This window comes from Musa acuminata, chromosome BXJ2-5 (genome assembly GCF_036884655.1).
Source record: "Musa acuminata AAA Group cultivar baxijiao chromosome BXJ2-5, Cavendish_Baxijiao_AAA, whole genome shotgun sequence".
NCBI classification, from domain to species: Eukaryota; Viridiplantae; Streptophyta; class Magnoliopsida; order Zingiberales; family Musaceae; genus Musa; species Musa acuminata.
Genome location: NC_088342.1, coordinates 2,700,846 through 2,718,699, shown reverse-complemented (window position 1 = coordinate 2,718,699; position 17,854 = coordinate 2,700,846). Strand labels below are relative to the sequence as shown.

Here is a 17,854-nt window from a genome sequence, read left to right as displayed (position 1 = left end):
GAAGTAGAGTTTGGTGGTTTTGTGAAGGTTTTAACAAGTCATGAGACCTTTAAATATGATGATTTATCTTGGCCCAATTAGGCTTTCCTCGAATAAAAAGTGCCAACATGATATAATATATTTGAATAAGAGAAATGATTTTAACCCTGATTGAGATCATAATAATATTAGTCCATTCCTAATTCCTTTCAAATATCATTTTTCACATATGGATGGATGGATGGGGCTACCATGTGAAGGCTTCTAATTAATGGCAAATACCTGTATATCATTTGTATGTCCACAATTAATAACATATTTAGTTGTAACCATCTAATGTGCCGCCTGGTCATCCTTTTTTTTTTTTTTTTTTTAATCATTGTTGTTGGGTTTATTGTATTGTATGGGTTTGGACGGCACAGGAAAGACAAATTGGACGAATATTATTAAACTCAACCCTGTGAGAAAAGATATTTAAGAAAAGAGAAATCTAAAAAAGCAAACAATTTCTTTTAGAAGAGTTGTGCAATGAGTTCTTCCATCACATAAAAAATGTTTCTTGTCTTCCACAAGGATGTTTGGAGATTTCGTACATTGTAGACCTCTATACACTCATTGTCGTTGAACAATGGATCTAACATGATGATATCTCATGGTCTTTGTTTCCACATTGTGTTTCTTTCATAATGGTTTTTGTTTGGTGTGCATTATATTACCCTCTAACCAAAGAAGGGGATTTCGAAACCAGACCAATTTGTGCACTAAATAGATCCAACCCAGTTAAACCGGATTCGATCAAATTTAATTGGAAGAACGAAGCGAGTCAAAGATGGGAACCCATCTTGAAGTCCACACTGCACTATGCGTCCTAAGGGTGGGGGAGAAAAAACAAAAAGGACTCCTTATGGTGAAAAATATAATGGTGTTACTGTTCAACGCCAGACAGGGTTGACCTGAGTAAGAAGACGTTGAGTTTTTGCTAGCACCGACCAAGAGACTCGTTCCTAATGTGGTTTGAAATCCAAATGCAAGGCACCAATTTCATGGTTGGAAATGTTCTGCAACAATCCAAATGTATTGTTTGGAATGAAAGAGACATGATGAATTGGTTTAGTAATTTTCTCTGCTGGCCGTGACTCGATGTCATAAACAAGACAACAAAAAATGCTGCTTCCTATATTTAAACATCTATATTGACATGGCTCTTACGACCAAGCATACATTATTGACATGTAGAAAATCTATACATAGAATAGGATATAAAGTCTAAAGCCAATCTAATCTATCACCTCGTGGATACAATTAACCAGCCTAAATTTGTCTTGTTAAGGTGCGCCTATGGTTTGGATTTATCCTGTAGCAACTTCACAAAGGCAAATTTCTACGGGGGGGAAACAAAGATAACGATGGCCTGTCCAGAGTGTGTCTTTGAACATTAGTTTAAGAAAGAACATCCAAGAAAACAGGAGATGACAAATCAGAATTGAATTCAAAATTCTATATATATATATATATAAAACAAAGCATATGCATAAATAATTGTCAGACTACACAGGTCTTCAAAATCTACTGTCATGGCACTAGGCAATTTCATTCGGAATTACATCATAAATTAATGTAAAGGAGATACTAAAATCATAAATTAAACAAATCAATGAAAAACCATTGTACAATTTAGTGAAGTAACTAACACATTTTATATAGCATTCCTCAGAAAATGTTCAAGATTAGATAATATCAGCTTCATGCCTCGTGATGAAAACAAGACGAACATTGTGCATCACATCTAAGTTATTCGAAGATGAGTTTTACAGCAAAAATTCAGTAAAAAAAAATTAACTAGCAAGTTTATTCAAATCTCGATCTCCATGCAGTTTGAAAAGGTGGGAAAATAGAAACCCACTAGTAACTCGAGGAGAAGCTCAAGACAGGCATGAATACGCAAGAGCCTTCTCCTCCGTTAATTCCTCGGCTGTTGCATCCATTTTCTTCCTTGAGAATTCATCAACAGAAAGTCCTGACAAAATTGGAAGCCAATGAATTATTTTCTTCCATTTTATGTTTTATTATAACAGCAAATACTCCAGAATATCAAAAGAATTTTGTAATTGCTGCAGCAACAAATAATCCAGTGCCAACTCTCCAACAATAGTTTATAATGTTAATAGTTTAAGAACAAGGTCATCGACAGAGATACCAGATCAACAATATATTCACTGTTTGATTTGCGAAGAAGGCTCTAACACGATAAAAAAAAACAAAAATAGACAACTCATAAAATTGGCAACAATTTGAAGGTTCTGTGCTACCAGCACTCTCTTTTCAAGTTACTTCATCTTTTCATATAAGAACCTGTGCAGTATGATCTTTGGATAATTTGGAAACACAACTTCAAGGTCTTCTAATTGAAAAAGCAAGTTCTAATTGATGAAAGATGATGTTATGTACTCTCATTATGTTCATAAAATGGTATAGCATGCCAAGCAACTATCACGGTGTCAGGTCTTCAGTCCAACCTATTTTAAAGGAATATTAAAATATGCATCACTGCAATCTGAGTTGACGTATTATTTTGATTCAATTTTGGCTGGGAATATTAAGAACAGATGGGCTTAAGTCCTTGATAACCATGGAAGAGCATCTGATAAAGTCGCTATAATATCTTGAGGCAAAGGTACCACCATTTTTTTCAGGAGTTTAATCAAATGGCCATGTGGAAATTTCTAGCACATAAGATTAGCATATTCTATAGAAACTTGCTCTCAACAGACCTCCCATGAGGGAATACCTTCAGTTGTTCATTCTTACTGATTCTGGCTGCCCTTTTTGTGGGTTAGACAATGAATCCTGTGGCCATATATTTAGTTGGTTAAGGGGAGTGGCTATGTCAGTGAATGTAGAAGTCCAACCAGAAGTAACAAAAGGAACTCAATTGTAGTCTGATTACTACTGATTACTGTCTCTGAAAAACACACGATGACTAAGTGTTTAGCAACCATCAATTTCAGAGAATTTGCAGATCAATGTCTATGGAATTTTATAGGACTTCAGGTTTAGCTGATGGGTACCAGTATAAACAAACATCTACTTGAAATATGGGAACTAACCCTGGTTGAATAGTCTAGTGGTTGGCCTTCACTATTAAGTAATTCTATGATGGCATATGACAGTGAACAGAGATTCTAAGGTGTCCAAGAAAAAGATTTGAGAAGTAATTAGAAGCCCAGAGAAATCTTGCAATAGAAGGAAAGCATGAGATCTAGCAATAAATATACTCAATATACTATTAAGAAATTATCATTGACTTATTGAATCATTAAAGTTTCAAACTAGAGTCCTATTTATATCACAGGCTTCGACATGTATATCCTTATAAAATTTAAAATAAATATGTAACCTTTATTTTAGTATAGCATGTGACTAAACCTCCACAAATAACCCTCCCATTAACATCAATATAGACAACTCATATTAGCCACATCTAATTAGGTCAACATTAAGATGATTTGTGGTCTTAAATATCCCCAAAATTTTATATCTAAATAAACCAAATACTTTTACCAGCAAAATTTGTTTTACAATGTACAAATGCCAATTAGATTTAAACTAATATTTAAATGATGGTAAGTATGATTAACCACAAGGATGGATATGTAAGCTTTTAGAATTTTCGGGTATATATATTAAATCTAAATTTAAAGGAAAAAAAAAATGAAAACCGGTAGCTTTAAAAGGATACATATGTATGCAATTTTGCCTTCATAAATTATGCCAATGAAAGAAAAGAGGATACAAAAAGTACAGAAATTATTTACCTTTTTCCTTCATCATCTTTCCAATCATAATCTTCAATATTTTATTATATAATGGCTGATCTAATAACAAGGATATTCAAGCATCTAGTTTGAAAACTAAATAAAGACGATATTCAAGCATTTTAACATTCAAAATCCTAAAAGAGCAGGGACATGTCCAATCATCAGCAAGTACTAGTTATGGCAACATATTAACGAGTAGAAACCGAAAAGCATAGATTCTTTCTTGAGGTAAGCATTGCAGATACGAGGTATGTCATGTATAATTTTAAAACAAGTACTACCATGCTTGCTATAAGGATTCACATCCAGATTAATACCGTGTACTTAACTGTTATCTGAAACAGCATTAAAAATTACATATGTTGAGCTACTCCTAAGAAATGCAACACAAGTACAATTTCCAAGGAACTTTGACATTTTGTTCCATCTACAAATTAGATGTTCTAATGGCAAGCAGAAAGATAGAACATAATTTGTCCTGAATATTAATTTAAATGATTCTTGCAATGCTGTGTTCAATTTATGGGCCATCTTCTCACCAAAAATCATGAAAGCATTACTATTTTCGACCAGTCAGTTATGCATTCAAGTATAAATTGTTGTATAAAATGTCACATTTTATGCACCTTGGACAATGGTCCACTCGCCAGCACGACATGTGACTGGAAAAGAGTAAATCAGCCCAGCTGGTACATTATATGAACCATCCGAGTAGACACCCATGGAAACCCAAGTTCCCTGCCACAAAGGAGAGAAAGACTTGATACATTCAGCCAAGAAGCATATGAAGTTTAAAAAGAAAAGATATGAAAAGTAACCTCGGGGGTCCCAAGAACCCAATCACGTATGTGATCACAAGCAGCACTGGCAGCAGATAAAGCACTAGAAAGCTTTCTTGCTTTGATTATTGCAGCACCACGTTGTTGAACAGTCTTGATAAATTCTCCCTTGAGCCTGTAAAAGTAAGATATAGCAATAATAAACTGGTCTAATTAGAAAGTCTTAAGAGGATCTGAAATCCAATGAGTGCAAAAGTAAATTTTCAAATGTCAACCTACCAGTCATCATCAGAAACAAGCTCACGAACAGGCTTTTGTCCACTTGAAGTTTTAATGGTTGCATGACTTACATCAGGATACTGAGTAGAAGAATGATTTCCCCAGATGATGACATTCTTGACATCACTAACTTGAATGTTTAATCGCTCAGAAATCTGACCTAGTGCCCTGTTGTGATCCAACCTTGTCAAACAAGTTATGTTTTTCGCAGGGATGGATGGAGCAAACTCTTTCAGTATAAGAGCATTAGTGTTAGCAGGATTAGCGACAACCAGCACCTGCAAGGAATCAGAAAAATGATTCATATACAGTTAAAGAAAATAAGAACATATAAATCTGAAGCATTTCTAATTGAATCGTATAAACATAAAACTTTGCATCCAATATTCCAAATCATACTTTGCAATTTGGAGCAGCATGTGCTTCCAAGGCAGAAGCTTGAGACTTGTATATGGAAACATTCTTTGACATCACATCCTTTCTCTCCATTCCTTCTTTCCGTGGAAAACCACCAACCATAACAGCTACATTGACTCCAGTGCAAGCCTCCACAGCATCAGTTGTGGCCACGACACCTAATTTATAATTGTAAGAGCAGTTGATTTGAAAAACTAAAGAATAAGAACAGACAGTGGAATTATGTACATGAGGAAAAAAATACCCTTAAGAAGAGGAAATGCTGCATCAACCAGCTCCATCTTGACTCCATTGAGTGCTTCTGCAGCAGGTGGAATGTCAAGCATGTGCAAGATAACAGGCTGGTCTGGGCCAAGCATCACTCCCCTAGCAATCATTGGTACAAGTGCATAACCAATTTGTCCTGCAAATATGAATTATGATTTATGACAAACATTTTATAGTTGCTGAAGATAACAAGAAAATATTAAAAGACCAATTTCATAGAAGAAAAGGTATCTAAGACCAACATGTTTTGACTGCTTTGCCTTGTGACTAAAGTTCCATGGAATTACAGAATATCTTTAAATTATTTGTGTGGTAATTACAATAATTTACCAAAGAGTACTCCATAAGCAATAAATATAATGCACTACTGATTTTTTAATGTTTCCATGATGTTTCTTATGCAGTTCACAAAAGCTTGATTTACTATGATTAGATTATCGTTATTCCAATATAACACCAAATTGTATGCAATGTAGAGAATCAAAAGATGCCATGGATTAGTTTTGAAGAATCACATAATATATATCTAAGAAACTAATAAATGACACAGAATCATAACCAAAATAATGAAAAATACATAAATATTACTATCCAATTATACATAAATGATAAGAGCATACACAACAGGGAAATACAAAACTCATGGGAATGAAGAAAGCTCCATTAACAATGTATTCAACAAGGTTTAAGAACTTTAATCGTGGAAATGTTTTTGAAGTTACTACTCATTCCATCTTAATCAATTAAAAAGTACAACAAACCAAAGTTAAATAATCATGTCAGACATCTGTTTATAGCCCAATAAAAGCTCCAAGATGTCTCTCATATTGCAAAAGTGATAATGATTTTTTAAAAAAATCACACTAGTGCGTATAAACCTCCAAGTCATATCCTAATCTTTATTTTCAGTTACTTTTTTGACAAAGAAAAAGGCGGACAAAAATAAAAGCCTCAATAACATGAAGAACGCACATGCCTTCAAGAGAATGTTGAAGCATCAATTGCGACGTCTCATAATAGTGAATTTGAAAAGGTAAAACAAAAAATAGACTACTGCATGATGATTCTTTCAAACCATATCTTGTGAACAACAGAAATGTTCTACATGGACCATTTAGTTTTCTCAATTTTTCGTGGTTTCCGCTAAATCTGAGACCACATGCAGGTTATATACATGAATACAATCAAGTGTAATATATACAAAAATACAAGGAAAGCAGTGATTACTACACATGGTAAAGAAGAATTTTAGGATTTCAAACTCAAGTGAGCTCTTCACGCCTATAACTAAATTCCAGATGTAACAGAAAAAAAAATTAAAGATTAACACATCATAAAGGTGTCACCAAGAAAATACTATAATAATTAACATCACATTATACAAAAGCTAAGCTTGGGAAGGAAAAAAAAATCTCTCATTCAAATGACCAACTTTGAAGTGAAAATCTATCTAAACAACCTTTGCCAGCTTTTGAAGAACCATCATAGGAATTTTATCTTACTAAATAAACCAAAAGATATCTTTATATAAACAAGGACTTGATGAAATATCTAGAGTGTCATGCATTCATAAAGATATATAACCACATATTTGTAAAGAAATAGACAAGTGATCCCTTTCTTAATGGAAGATAAAGCGTTATCATTCAGGACAAAGGGTAGAATCAAACATGATCTTCTTTCCAGATGTGCTACACAAGACTTTCTAAATCAAAATGCCACTAAAAATGGACAAGCTTTCCGGATCGACTAAGATCAATGCCAGTCCCAACGAAAAAGAAATAAACAAAAGATGAAGAAACAACAAATAACAGAAGAGTAAAAGGACTCCCAAAACATCTTTAAAGAGGTCCTGATCTTTCCATGAAAATACCTACATAGCATGCCAACCCAGATCGATTCAGCACATCGTAAAACAACAAATCATAAAGCAAAACGATCAATATAACAAATAGAACTTGAGATTCTTCAATAAATAAAGAGCAAATGATCGATATAAAACCCTGTCTCTGTTCCAAATCAGTAAACCGAAAGCACCAATTTAGACCGAAGGCGCGAAACGAGCCCATTTCACAATATCGTCAAGTGATTCAGAAACCCGACGAAGATCGTAGCTGCAGATGCTACGTAGGTTCAGATCCGACATACGAAATCAGATCCGACCTGAGATCTGTGACGAATGAATCCAGGAAACACTAGACATGAAACAGAACAGATCATTAGATCGACACCTGCAGCGCCAGTGACAAGAACTCGAACGGGATCCTTCGCCATCTCGACGACGATAAAAGGCGTTGAAAGCAAGAAAGGTTATTGCAGAGCGGTAGGGAGGAAGCGATATGAGGCTCGATCTCGACGAGAAGCGAAGGGGCGACGATGGGATATTTATAGAGGAGAAATGTGGCAACAAGCCAATTGGATGGACGGATATGCTCGAAGTTTCCATCACTGTGAAAGGAGATTCCGCCGTCCGGCGTATGGTGATTGATCATCACGATGGATGGACAGCCGAGATTTCTTCCTTTGTACGTTGTGGTGTTAATGTCCTGATAATATAATATTATAAATATAGTTAAAACATATGTCGACTATTATGAGCGAAATGTCCTCTTGACTTTTTTTATACTCTTTTATATTTATCAAAAACTACATTGCATTCGCATAATCTTGAAATATCCTTAATCATTAAAATCACATAAACCCTAAACCTATTTACATAAGATCTACACTATCAATTAATAATATTTTTAAATAGATTAATACTTCAAAGGCAATTTAAGCTAATTCAAAAACAACTAATATTAAATTAACTCAAAACCATCTCATATATATATATATATATATATATATATATATATATATATGATTTTAAATAAATATCTTCATTGATTTATAAATAAGAATAATCAAATAAGAAGATTTTTATTGGTTATAAGATTTGTGATTAGGTTTAGGATATTTTTAAAATATTATATATCTATTCAAAAATAGTATAAACCGATGAATTGAACCGATTCACCTTATAAATCGATTTACTCCATGGATCAGTGAAAGGTAAGAATTATTTGGAGACACTAAATTTCTTGAATTTTTTTTGTATTAACATAGTCATAATGGTATTCAAATTGTTTTTGGTCACCTTCCAAAAACAAATTAACTAACTGCGGATTAGTCTTTGGATTCCGAACTCGGTTGCAAGACGCTGCATCGCCGTGGTTTTAGCATCCCGCTAATGGATTGGATTATATTAATTAGGAACATTAACTATATTTAAATCTAAATTAGCACTTAGCAGTCCGCTTTAATGAATGTTTTTGTTTTCCGTGCCCGACTCAGCTACCTACTTTACCGTCCGGAAACAAGAACTGCGAACCACTAAGGGGTTCGGTGCTGCTGCTAATAACGAGGGAGGTAACTTTTAAGGTATACCCGAACACGTAAGGTAGTTTTATTTGGACGATGTTTTAATTATAAATACAGATCTGTTACTCGGTAATTTTTAACACGATGATGCCACGTGTTGTTTTTCCAACTCCCGATGTTCTTCGACCTCTACAATCATCACGATTCTTTTTTATCTTTGGATCTTTTACATATATATCTTCTCAAAACTATGAAATAATATATTTATCTTTGGACCCCGCACTCCTGCATCGATCCCCATCCGTTGAACTCATTCTTCCGCTAACCTCGAGAGGCCAAAAAACACTGTGTACCAAATCCGAGCGGGTCACCGACTGTAATTATCGAACGTCAAATCGGTTCGAGTTTAGGCCCCAATTCATATATATATATATATATATATATGCTACGACCGCCCCCAATCCGTTCTCTTGTGCGAACGGCATCAGCGAGACGCCGCCGCTAGGTATCATTCGTTCTTCCTCCTCCTCTCTATTCTACCACCGTCACCGCCACTACTCTTGCGCATGGATTTCTGCCAACACTTACGCACGCCCTAATCGCAACCCTAAAACCGTTTAAAAATCAGGATCGAAATCATTATTACTTTTTCTGGTTTTCTTTCGTCTCCTTAGCAAGATTATTTGGTTTTAATTGAAAATTTTTCGGTATGTAATTTACAGGTTTAATTTGGATTCCCTTGTTAATTGGACCAAAGCTGACTGCGCGTGCCGATCATGGCGACGGCTTCGGGTAAAGCATTGTGCCTTCCCTTGTTCATCTTCTATTCTTGTGGTGGAATCCCCAGACTTTAGGTCTGAGGGCATCGGATTTAGTTGTGGTGTTTGCTGATTGAAAGTATTTGGTGACTTGGGTTATGTGGTTTTGGTTATCGGTGTCGGTTATATCGACTTGGCCTGCATTTAGGGTTTCGCGTTTGTGGAACTCTGCATCTTGAATTTATATCGCTGAGAAGAATTATAGTTTTCTCTAAATTTTTTGAAGAAATTCTGCGTCATGTTAGATTTTGACTCGGAAGTAGTGATTTAAATACGAAAATTTATTAGCATCAGGTTATAAAATTGCTACTTGATGGCAATTTTTTCCTCACAAAAAAGTTCTTCCTTTTTTTTTGGTCTGCTGCAGTTTCCAATTTCAGTTTTCCTGCGAGTTTGTTGATGTTGAGTCGTGTGGTTATATTTTGGGGTGTGTATACACGTTGATTTAGTTCGTGATTAAAGTTTTTTTTTTTTAACATCTGGTAGAATTGTCTTTTTCACATGCTTTAAGAATAAGCTAATGAACTCTACATGGTTGTTCCTCTTATAGTTGTACTTAATGTAGTATTTGAAGGAGCACTTCGCTTAGTTGATTTTCTATAGAATTGAGAAAGAAATATTTATGAGGTTTCTGTTTCCAGTTGCAATATATTAGCTTAAGAACTTTCTTATCATGTCTGTTTAGTTTTCTGAGAGATATCTACTATATCTGTGCATTCTAAGCAAGTACCTGCACTGTGACACATACCAACAGTGGATATTTGATGAAATATGTTGGTCTATAAGTCGTAGTTGAAGAGGTTTGCTGGAGCAAGCTCTCTGGATTTTTGGTTTATTCATGACTGTTAACTCATTGTTCTTATTATTTTTACCTCATTGGAAGATACGTAGAATCAGAAAAGAAAAGAGACAATAATAATATGCCCACAGGAAAGTTAATAAAAAGAATTAATGTGAAAATGACTTAATCCTCCAACTTGCATTTACCGGACACTTTTATCCAAAAAAAATTTACTATTCAGCCATTTGTAGGTTGTTTTTCACTTAAATCAGAAGATGCAATGGGAGGAGCTATTAGTATCTAAGTTGGCTTATGTATTTGTCATGAGAATTGAGCTATTGGAGATCACCTATTTATTCTTGTCATATGGTTACCCCTTGCTATGTTGCTATTTCAATATTAGATTTTTTCTGCAAAGTGTGTCTGATGTCTATTAACATTCTTATTCAACTTAAGTTTACATTTTTCTTATAACTTAAACTTCCAAAGATAATCAAACATTTTTCTCAATATTTGAAAACGTGTTTGCACTGCAAAGAAATTTAAGTAGCACTAAATATTAATTTGACATTCATTTGCTTTTCTTCTTCTTTAAGGCTTTATAATACTTTGAATATGCATTTGTCTTTTTAGTGGAAACAATATATATATAGCGTCCAGAAGATTTATAGTTAATAACTTTTTAGTACGTTAATGATAGGCACAAGTTTGGTGATCATCAGATGCTACCAAACACAGCAACAGCCAACACATGTAGATTAATTGAATACACAAAATAAAACAATTAGAAAATGTATCATAAAGTGTGATGATATCCTGTTATTCTTGACCAATTTTGCTCAATTTGTAGCATTTAGTTACATGCAATGACTTATCTGTTGGCATGAGTTGGTACCTCTTTTGGCATTGAATGAATTGATGCCATAATGTATCCTATTGGCATAAACCAAAAATAGCCACCAAAAATATGGTGACCTCTGAGGAAAGAGTTGCATGGCATGGTGCTGATAGTTTGTTGGCATGACAGTACGTTCTTGACCCATGTCGATGCATGCTGATCAGAACAACAATTTGTGAACCATCTATTAGATAAAGTTTGACGGAATTGTTTCTCTTGTCTATTTTTTATTGATGTAGAGGTGTTGACAGTCTTTGTTTACTGTACTGCAGCATCTTTCAAATCACGAGAAGATCATCGGAAACAACTTGAATTGGAAGAAGCACGTAAGGCTGGACTTGCCCCAGCTGAGGTTGATGAAGATGGAAAGGAGATCAATCCACACATTCCTCAGTATATGTCATCAGCTCCCTGGTATCTTAATGCTGAGAGGCCAGTAAGTTCTATCGTGAAAATTCATTGTTTTCTCCCACTCACCTGCTCTGACCCAAAAAATCCATAACATGTACCCACTGTATTTTACAGAGTTTGAAGCATCAGAGGAAATGGAAATCAGATCCCAATTACACCAAATCATGGTATGATAGAGGTGCCAAGATTTATCAAGCTGATCGATATAGAAAGGGTGCATGTGAGAAGTAAGTTTGTTACCTTTAGTGTATGTTTTTCTCTTTAAGTAGTACAAAACCTTGCACTGTAGACTATCATGCTATTGCAATAATGTCCTGGTTTTTCTGGAGTCATGAAATCTCAGTACTCTGATTATTGGTGCTTGGTACTTCGTAGCTCTGGCTAATGTTGCACTAACATCAATTCAGCAATGCTTTCTCCTGGTATACCTTGTAACCGCTTGATGTTTGATTAATTATTTTCTCTGTTTCAGTTGTGGGGCAATGACACATGACAAAAAGTCCTGCATGGAGAGACCTAGGAAAGTGGGAGCTAAGTGGACAAGCATGCACATAGCTCCGGATGAAAAGATTGAGACATTTGAGCTTGATTATGATGGGAAACGTGACCGTTGGAATGGCTATGATGCTTCCGCATATTTTCGTGTAATTGAGCAGTATGAGGCTAGAGATGAAGCCAGGCGGAAGTATTTGAAAGAGGAACAATTGAAGAACCTAGAGGAGAAGAATAACAAAAAGGATGACAAGGATAGTGGTAGCGATGATGATGATGACGATGATTTTTTAAAGGTTGATGAGGCTAAGGTTGATGAGAGCAAACAGATGGACTTTGCAAAGGTGGAGAAACGAGTGCGTACCACTGGAGGTGGAAGCACTGGAACTGTCAGGTATTTTAACATCAAATTGCAGGAGCTCCATGAGTTAATTTTTTGAACATCTGATGAAACTTTTTGTTGTCAAGGCATTGAATTTCCTGGAACTTGGTGCATAATTGTAAACTTTTTGTTATGTCAGGAATTTGCGTATTAGAGAAGATACAGCAAAGTATCTTTTGAATCTAGATGTCAACTCTGCGTACTATGACCCAAAAACTCGTTCTATGCGTGAGGATCCTGTACCTGATAGTGATCCAAATGAGAAGTTCTATGAAGTGAGTTTTTTTTTCTCTTAACACATGCTAAGTTTCTTCTTCCTAATTTTTCATGTTGTTTCTACTTCACAATAGATAATTTGTTCATTTATGGTACATACTACAGGGTGATAACCAAAACAGAGTTAGTGGACAAGCACTGGAGTTCAAGCAGCTCAACATTCATGCGTGGGAAGCTTTTGAAAAAGGACAAGATATCCACATGCAAGCTGCTCCTTCTCAAGCGGAACTATTGTTTAAAAATTATAAAATCATCAAGGATAAATTGAAAAACAAGACAAAAGATACCATTATGGAGAAATATGGGAATGCAGCATCTGAGGAAGCACTACCTAGGGAGCTTCTTCTGGGACAAAGTGAGAGAGAGATTGAATATGATCGTGCTGGTCGAATAATAAGAGGCCAGGTATGGTATTTCGAGTGGATTGATATATTTGTTATTTTATCTGTGTTCTTATAGAAATCAGTAAAAGAAAGATGTTATCCTTTTATAATTACTCAAGGTTTACTCAAACATATATAGAAATTTGCTTTGGGGTCTTTTCCCTCTTCGATGAGCGACTTCTCTGCTGCATCTGGTCGATTTTATTTTCTGCATAATATTTGGTCTTGTTTTATGGTTTATTGAATTTGGTTTTGTCTGCAATTTAATAATCAAAGTTTTGTAGCTAATTCAGTTTATAAATGTTGCTTATTTCAAGGAAGCTGCCCTTCCTAAGAGCAAATACGAAGAAGATGTTTATATAAATAACCATACGACAGTTTGGGGTTCATGGTGGAAGGATCATCAGTGGGGCTATAAGTGCTGCAAGCAGACTATCCGTAATAGCTACTGCACAGGCTCAGCAGGCATTGAGGCTGCCGAAGCTGCAACCAAACTTCTGAAGACTAATATGGCTCGTAAAGAAGCTACTGATGGTTAGTAATTTATGAAATTTCTTGCTTCTGTAATCAATTTTTTAATGAAGATAATTTTCATTTTGTCATTTTTGCCCATCTTTGTGAGTCTCATAGATATATTACCACCAAAGGAGACATAATACATACACGATGATGTCATTAATTAGATTAGTCCTATCATCAATCATGATATAATTTAATGAAATATATGATGTTTGGTGTATCAAACTGCGGCCACAATATTCCTCCAGGGAGCCTCCTTTTAATTTTGACCTCAAGTTTCTGTTCATTTCAAAAGGTTAGGTTTATAAAGTTAGATTCTTTTTAAGAGCTTTTCATGTCAAAAGAAGAGTGGGGGAGAGATGTCAAACTGTCAACTACATGCTTTGCTGAGGAGAAACTGGAGTGTAAACGATAGAGATAACAGTAAGAGGAAGAGGATGAAGTAGTCAAAATCAGAGGCTAGAGAGATCATAGTCTGTTTTGGCATATTGTGTATATCATATAACATATTGGGGTTTCAGTTTGTTGGCTTACGTTCTCAGACATCTCAGTGCTAAGCCATCTCAGAGTTGTGGCAGATTGTTTTTCCAACCTAAGCCCTGTTCAATTTTATCTGCTCTATATTGGGTTGATTTGGTTTGGCTCACCTAGTATGGACCCCTAGTTTTAGAGAGCTGGACTCTTCTATAATTAACCTGCACCATCATTTGTACTATGAAACTCATCGTGGAGAAGTGCGAAAAGAACCGACCGATTAAGACTTTTTCTTCATGTACTCGACGAAACTGTCTTGATACTTTTACAAGTGCTTGTGGGATTAAAAGCACAAGATAATCAATTCTAGCTCAATTATTGGTTATTTAATTGTGCTTTGCCTCTTGGCTTTATATTCTCGTAGGATACTGTGCTGTCTCTACCTTATTGTATACTGTTTAATTCATGTCTCTTTTTTTTTTGTTGGGAGCGAGTTTATTTCATTGATATTTTTTGTATAACATTCAGTTTTTGATAGAAAAAGAAATTTGCCTGTTTTAAATGGGAACAGATGTATTAGGAAAAAAAACCGAAAGTTCATATTCAACTGACAGCTTCCATCTGCATGTTCCTCTTGAGTTTGAGGAACAAAACTTAATAGAGTTGACTAATTAAATAAAAGTACTTTCTGCTTGATATAAATTTGTTTTATAAGTTTTGGCTTCTTTGATGGAAATTATATTATGTTATTGAGACCCACTGTATAAATTTATGTCAAAGATTGTCAATACATGCCTGCTGTTGATATCACTCTTCTCTTCATGCAGAGGTGCAACAATCGTTGGGGCTTGTTTTGTTTCAGAATGTGTGAAGAATATGATTTTGTGCTTTTTTTTAATATATACTGCCGATTTGAGAGTTACATGTATTTTTCTTGATGACTTGGGAATAATGCATTCCTTTGTGTCCTTCAGATATTCCTGTGCAGCACGAGGAAAAACGCCATGCCACCTGGGGAACCGAGGTTCCTGATGATTTGGTGCTAGATAAAAGACTACTTGCAGAAGCATTAAAGAAGGTACATCAGTAATCATGTATTTTGTGTTAATCTGTAGATGCTAAAACTACCTTCTATTCGGTACAGGAAGACGAAAGAAAGAAGGAAGAGAGAGATGAAAGAAAGCGGAAATACAATGTCAAATGGGAAGATGAGGTATTTATTCATATTTTGACAAACTAGTCCTTGTTCATTCTGTTGCATATAATTCAGAAACAAAAGATCCTAGAGTTCCATATAGACTTGAACCAATAATGGTTCATTTGGGGGAAATAAAAAAAAATAAAAAACTAGGTCCATTATTGTCAAGCTGTCAGCAATTCCCAAAATCAATCATGACATGTGACCTTATCATCAATCATTATTGACACATGATTGGAAAAAATGTACAATTATGATAATGTTTGTTTATGAAGCATGTAGGTCGGATTGCTGTCCCTTTTAGGATATGGTTCTTGATGGCTTTATGTCCATGCAGGTCACTGCTGAAGATATGGAGGCCTATCGGATGAAGAAGATCCATCATGATGATCCAATGAAAGATTTCCTCCACTGATTGCTCTAGTATTTTTTTGGCTTATGCATCATGTATGTTCTGAAATTATTACAAAAGCAGTTGGAAGTTTTAAGAATGTATGTATTTGCTATGATGTTTTACCCACTTTAGAAACTGCATTTTGTTGGTCAAATATGTCCCCAATCATTTACGGTCCCATAGTACAAATCTTGTTTGTCAAATTGGGTATTTAGAGGGGCAAAAAAAGCATTTAGACCTTCATAAGAAGAATCGTTACGTTGAGAATCAATGTAGCGTTGACATGTTAAAAGTCTTTACTAACCAGTGCATACGATGTTTTTTTTATATTTTTTGTGGAGGGCTTCACTATTTCTTTCTGTTTTTTTTCCATCCTCCTTAGGATAGCATCTAACATCAGAAAATTATGTGTGTGTGTGTGACATGTTAAAGTCTTTACTAACAGTGCATTCGATTTTTTTTTTTTTTTTTTTTTGTGGACTTCACTATTTCTTTCTGTTTTTTCCCCCATCCTGTGTGTGTGTGTGTGGGCGCGCGCATGCGGGCGGGCGTGCGTGTGTGTGCGTGCGTGCGTGTTACTTTTTCCAATCCAGACATCTTATTCAAGAACCACGTGCAATTTGTGGAAAATATAATGTTATTGTCAATTGAATTTTTTTAACACTACAAATTTTTCTATCATAAAGTGGGGTAATAATTACCCCATAGGATTAGCATATATTTAATCCCAAGTTTCATCACATTGTCAATTTAAATGAAAGGGGTAAAAAAATAATTTCATATAACTTCTCGTGGATGGCAATGACATCGGTGAGGTACAAGGTTGATGGCGCTAGTGGCATGCGAGGCTTGTGCTCGGATCTCTTCTGGAATGCCATGCCACTCATGTGCATCTTCAATTGCTCTACAGACGATAGACTAACGATAGTCGAATGCCACCCTCACGTGCCTTTGGTTGTGTTGCAGACGATAGACCAACGATGACATCGAGTAAAAAACATGACACCACCAACCCTCTCATTTCTTGCGAAAGAAGAGTAAGACGGATGGGCAAGGGCAACCCGATGTCCATGTTCACCAGGTAGTTCGTGGGTGTGGCACCGAGGTCGTGGACGCGAGAGGTGGACAAGGTCTTCGAGCAGGCCTTGGTGGTGTAACAAGAGGGCACCCCAAATTGATGGTCTACCATTGGGTGTAGCTAGCAAGGTGGAGTTCTGCTAGTGCGTGGGACCACTACCAAGCCCTGATAGAGGATTGCGACATAATCGAGTAAGGGATGATCGAGGTGTCGGATTGCTAGGGTGAGACAGATGGCGGCGGGAGCAACAACGTGGCATACGACATCGCTAGCAATCAACCACTCAGGGCAAACGAGAGGAGCAAAAGCATGCCATCCCCTAAGCTAAGTACGGGAAGGGAGATTGGAGAAACATCTTGCGCTAGGCGATGAAGAAGAGAACATCGACACAGGTCGCCAATAACAGAAAGATCAACCATGATATCATATAAAAATTAAGATTGTACTTGTTTATAAAAATAAATATATGGTGGATTGGCATCATCTCAATGTTAATCGATGATTAGAAAAAAAAAAGAAAACATAAAAGAAAGGTGACCATATGAGTTTACATCCATGCATTCTTGCTAACGCCAAAACTTTATATGAAATTATTTTTTTACCCCTTCCTTGACGAAATTGACAACATGTGAGAAGAATTGAGGTTAAATATTTCACTTTCACAAGGAGAATTGAGATTAAATATTTCACTTTCAATTAATATGTAATTACCCCTCATAAAGTATATATAGTCACAAAAATTTTAGCACTACAAAGTTTCATATTTTGATGCACCGTCTCTGTTTCTTGTTACAATCTTAAATCTCACGGCTTCCTAAAACTATTCCAGACTCCCGAGCTTGGAACTG

General features: G+C 35.6%; 2 protein-coding genes across 2 annotated transcripts; one reads left to right on the top strand and one right to left on the bottom strand.

The window, feature by feature from the left end:
- Nucleotides 1-1,652: 1,652 nt before the first annotated feature.
- LOC135612129 (malate dehydrogenase-like) lies at nt 1,653-7,926 on the bottom strand. The gene is made up of 7 exons (XM_065107978.1): nt 7,771-7,926; nt 5,517-5,675; nt 5,255-5,430; nt 4,856-5,133; nt 4,616-4,751; nt 4,424-4,535; nt 1,653-1,996 (listed from the first exon to the last, which is right to left on the bottom strand). The coding sequence occupies exons 1-7, from the start codon at nt 7,811-7,813 to the stop codon at nt 1,902-1,904; spliced, it is 999 nt and encodes a 332-aa protein (XP_064964050.1). The 5' UTR covers nt 7,814-7,926; the 3' UTR covers nt 1,653-1,901.
- A 1,392-nt stretch (nt 7,927-9,318) lies between these two features.
- LOC103983869 (pre-mRNA-splicing factor SLU7) lies at nt 9,319-16,082 on the top strand. Its single transcript, XM_009401192.3, has 11 exons — nt 9,319-9,407; nt 9,625-9,694; nt 11,672-11,835; nt 11,925-12,037; nt 12,283-12,696; nt 12,824-12,959; nt 13,066-13,365; nt 13,661-13,877; nt 15,311-15,414; nt 15,481-15,549; nt 15,872-16,082. Exons 2-11 carry the CDS (start codon nt 9,679-9,681, stop codon nt 15,947-15,949), a joined length of 1,611 nt encoding a protein of 536 aa, XP_009399467.2. The 5' UTR covers nt 9,319-9,407; nt 9,625-9,678; the 3' UTR covers nt 15,950-16,082.
- The last annotated feature ends 1,772 nt before the right edge of the window (nt 16,083-17,854 follow it).

What these genes read in the sequence shown, in the direction of transcription:
- LOC103983869 (XM_009401192.3), top strand. An exon ending in ATCTTAATGCTGAGAGGCCA is followed by an intron (nt 11,836 to 11,924) that starts GTAAGTTCTATC and finishes TGTATTTTACAG; the next exon opens with AGTTTGAAGCATCAGAGGAA. An exon ending in GTCGAATAATAAGAGGCCAG is followed by an intron (nt 13,366 to 13,660) that starts GTATGGTATTTC and finishes GCTTATTTCAAG; the next exon opens with GAAGCTGCCCTTCCTAAGAG.
- LOC135612129 (XM_065107978.1), bottom strand. Translation starts at nt 7,813, where the DNA reads ATGGCGAAGGATCCCGTTCGAGTTCTTGTCACTGGCGCTGCAG. An exon ending in CTTGTTTCTGATGATGACTG is followed by an intron (nt 4,752 to 4,855) that starts GTAGGTTGACAT and finishes TTACTTTTACAG; the next exon opens with GCTCAAGGGAGAATTTATCA. An exon ending in GGGTTCTTGGGACCCCCGAG is followed by an intron (nt 4,536 to 4,615) that starts GTTACTTTTCAT and finishes CCTTTGTGGCAG; the next exon opens with GGAACTTGGGTTTCCATGGG.